Below are 3,590 nucleotides of genomic sequence, written 5' to 3'. Positions count from 1 at the left end.
GTTCATGCTCTGTCTCTCTCTGTCCCAAAAATAAATAAACGTTGAAAAAAAAAAAAAGAGATGTCCAATGGCCATTTCCAGATTTTGAAATCCTTATCTTCCCCCCCCCCCCATAGGACTTGATTTTGTATTGGCCAGTTTTGTTTTGCCTTATTCTAAATCCATCTAGGAATTGTAACTGGTAGAACAGTAAAATGTCAGAGAGTCACAGTTTCTAAGTCGCTCAGGCATATGGCTGCATAAGCCAAGTAAACCTTTCCCAGAAGGAGCCATGTCAAACTTGGAAATTGTTTGATCAGGTGCAGAGTGCCCTCATGTGCTGGAATGCTACTGCCAGGAGGTGCAGCAGGAGGATCAGGAGGAAAGCTGGCAGGACAGAGGAGAGAAGGGAGCAGTGAGTCTCCAAATCAGGCATTAGATGATAACCTCACCACCTCGCCCTATCACTGGGCATGTTGAAGGTGGCCACTGAACCCTTGAATGGAACTCCTGTTCTTAAATAAGGTTAGAATCAAAGTGGAAGTTGAGGGGCGCCTGGGTGGGTCAGTTGGTTAAGTGTCTGACTTTGGCTTAGGTCATGATCTCATGGTGCATGAGTTCAAGCCCCGTGTTGGGCTCTGTGCTGACAGCTCAGAGCCTGGAGCCTGCTTCAGATTCTGTGTCTTCCTCTCTGCCCTCCCCCGCACTCACTAGCTCGCGCTCTCTAAATAAATAAATAAATAAATAACAAACATACATTTAAAAAAAAAAAAAAAAAGAATCCAACTGGAAGTTGATAGGCCAGAAAAGAAAAATCTCATCTACCCCAATATGGCCTAAATCCTGAACGCTAATAATCTTAGGAAAGTAAGGATTATAGGAACCTCCAAGGCTATCTGCTGTTCATTTTTGGAACAAGATATTGGGTCAGAATTCTGTTTGAGTAAACAGAACAAAATTTTAGTAGGCAGTGATTCAACCTGTAACTAATTTTGTATCTCTGCCTTTAATGAGTCTGTTTTTTTCTTGTATGACAAAACAGATGGCCAGAGGACAGTCCCAGGCACTCTGTGATTTGTGTCCTCATAGCCAGAAGGTTCTCCTGGATTAGAAGATTAATAAGCACAACATCTGGCATTTTTAATTAGACTGCACTTTGCCATAACCATCTCACTGTTTCTCCCTAGGCAATCTCAGAGCTGGTCAGCCCAGATATCTTCATGCAATCTCACTCAGAAAATGCAATTTCAGTCAAAGAAATCGTCACTGAGATCGAATCCATCAGTCAAGGAGTTGGACAGATTCAACTGAAAGGAGACATCCTATCCAACCCATGCCATACACCAAAGAAGCACACCATCCATGAGCTGCCCCTGGAGAGGGCCCAGGCCCTGGAGAACAAACCTGGAAATCTGGAACAGAATGAAGGTTCCTACACAGCCCAGCCTGAACTAGCCAAAGACTCAGGGAAGTGGGACCTAGAAGGCTGCCTGACTACACACTCATTCACCACAGAGTTGGAAGAAGAAGAACCAGCTGAGGAGGAACAAGAACTCTGGGGCCCAGGGATGCACCCGGGTGCCAAGTGGTGCCCTGGGTCTGTGAGGCGAGCCACCTTGGAGTTTGAAGAACGCTTGCGACAGGAGCAAGAGCACCATGGTGCTGCCCCTGGTTGTACCTCATTGTCCATCCGCAAGAATTCCAAGAATGAGTCTTCTGTGGCAGACCTAGCACCAAAAGGGAAGAGTGATGAAGCTACCCTAGAACATTCTTTTGTCCCCAAGGAACCACAGATTAACAAGGGCAAAGGGAAATGCAGTGGGTCTGAGGCTGGCCTGCTGCCCCATTCCGAGCAAAATGCCATTGTTCCAGCACCTGAGCCTCTGGAGTTTCAAGAGTACCCAGGGTCAGATATTAGAACAAAGCTGGAAGGAGTCCTGAAGGATCCGAGGACTGTGGTTTCATGCCAGGGATCTGAGACACAGTCGGTCCCTCTTTCCCTTCCCAAGAAGATCGAAATCATTATGTCACCCAGTCACACTGAGCAAGGGGGTGAAAGAGCCACCAGCGAAAAGAGTGGGGAGCAAGGACTGAGGAGCGTGAAAAGGGAGAATTCCATCACCGTCCTCTGTACACTGGATGAAAATCTGAACAGGACTCTGGGCCCCGACCAGCCTGCTCTACACCCCACACTGCTACCTCTGCCTCATTCTTCCTCTCCTGAGCACGACAGTCCCACCAACCTGACCTCTACCCTGAGCAGCCCTGAAGACTGGGACAACAGCCTGTCAGTGGCACTGGAGACAGGAACACCTTTTGTCAGTCACACAACCCATGTACCGTCTGCCAGCTTGGATTACGCACATTCCCGGACCGTAGTTCACCTGGAAGGCTTCACAGAGCAAAGCAGCACCACAGACAACGAGCCCTCTTTGGAGCAGGGCGACTGGGAAGAAGGTCTGGACGGTGCACTCTCCAGTGGCAGTGAAGTGCCGTATGAGGGCTCTCTGTTAAGGAGTGAAGACCTAAGCAAACTTGGTGATAATATTGGGGAGTTACAAGAAAAACTGGACCCATTACCTGCAGCCTGTCAACCCCCACATAGCTCTAGTAGTGACAGTATGAAGAGTGTCAGCCATAGCCTCAGTGTGGTGAAAGAGCGCACTAAAGACATCGAGTCCCGAGCGATCTGCCAAGCAGGACTCACCAAAACAGCCCAAATGCGGCATTCAGCTTCCCTTGCCAAGTTAGGTTACTTGGACCTCTGTAAAGACTGTTTATCAGATAGAGAGCCTGTCTCCTCTGAGCCCTCTCATCTCAAACTGCTTCAGCCCTTCATCAGAACAGACTCAGGCATGCATGCCATGGAGGCCCAAGAGTCCTCAGAAAACCCAGATGCCTCCCAGAACCTAGAGCCCACCAAGTATTTTATAGAGCAACTCAAAACTACAGAGTGTATCGCTCAGAGCAAGCCAGTGGAGAAGCCTATCGTACAGTATGCCAAAGAATTTGGTTACGGTCAGCAGTGTTTGCTCCCCAGGGCAGAACCCAAATTGACTAGTTCTGAAGGAGGCCTTCCTTTGCTACAACCCCAGGGACTTCAGCGTGCAGGCCCGGCTCCCGGGCTGGCTGTGGCGCCCCGTCAGCAGCACGGCAGAACTCACCCCCTTAGGAGACTGAAAAAAGCAAATGATAAAAAACGGACAACCAACCCCTTCTATAATACCATGTGATTCTGAGCCTACACATGTGACTTTCTAAAAGAAATGTTTGTAAAAGGGGCAGGTGTAATATGTAAAGAACATGCACTTTATTGGTTAATTTTATAATATTTTGGTCATTTTACTGTTCCTGGCGCATGCAGGGTTAGGGTTTTTTTCTCTGTGTATGTGTGCGTGAGAGATTGATTTGGACAGCAAGACCATTTTATCATTTTTTTTATTTTTCGAAAAATCAAACCTCAAAAAATACTCATTTTCAAAGAGCACCTTTGTCAAAGGCAAATTGCTGTTTTTCAATCAGCTCCCATCGGCTCCTCATTTTTGCCCTCTGAGAAAAAGCACTCTTGCTTGCTTGCTTGCTTGCTTGCTTGCTTGCTTGCTTGCTTGCTT

The 3,590-nt window shown here is 47.5% G+C and overlaps 1 protein-coding gene across 5 annotated transcripts in view; it reads left to right on the top strand.

Annotated features, from left to right (window-relative positions):
* Positions 1 to 3,497, top strand: part of SSH2 (slingshot protein phosphatase 2) — a 252,213-nt gene extending 248,716 nt beyond the window's left edge. For 4 of the 5 annotated variants that reach the window (XM_040455430.1, XM_040455429.1, XM_040455433.1 and 1 more), the window contains one exon: positions 1,167 to 3,497. In XM_040455430.1, the coding sequence (XP_040311364.1) occupies positions 1,167 to 3,212 (2,046 nt within the window). In that variant the 3' untranslated portion in view covers positions 3,213 to 3,497. The remainder of the gene's footprint in view (positions 1 to 1,166) is intronic. The other variant, XM_040455432.1, reaches the window with a different exon arrangement.
* The last annotated feature ends 93 nt before the right edge of the window (positions 3,498 to 3,590 follow it).

This window comes from Herpailurus yagouaroundi, unplaced genomic scaffold (assembly GCF_014898765.1).
Source record: "Herpailurus yagouaroundi ecotype Mexico unplaced genomic scaffold, PumYag 215, whole genome shotgun sequence".
NCBI lineage: Eukaryota > Metazoa > Chordata > Mammalia > Carnivora > Felidae > Herpailurus > Herpailurus yagouaroundi.
This window is presented reverse-complemented; position numbering and strand designations above follow the sequence as displayed.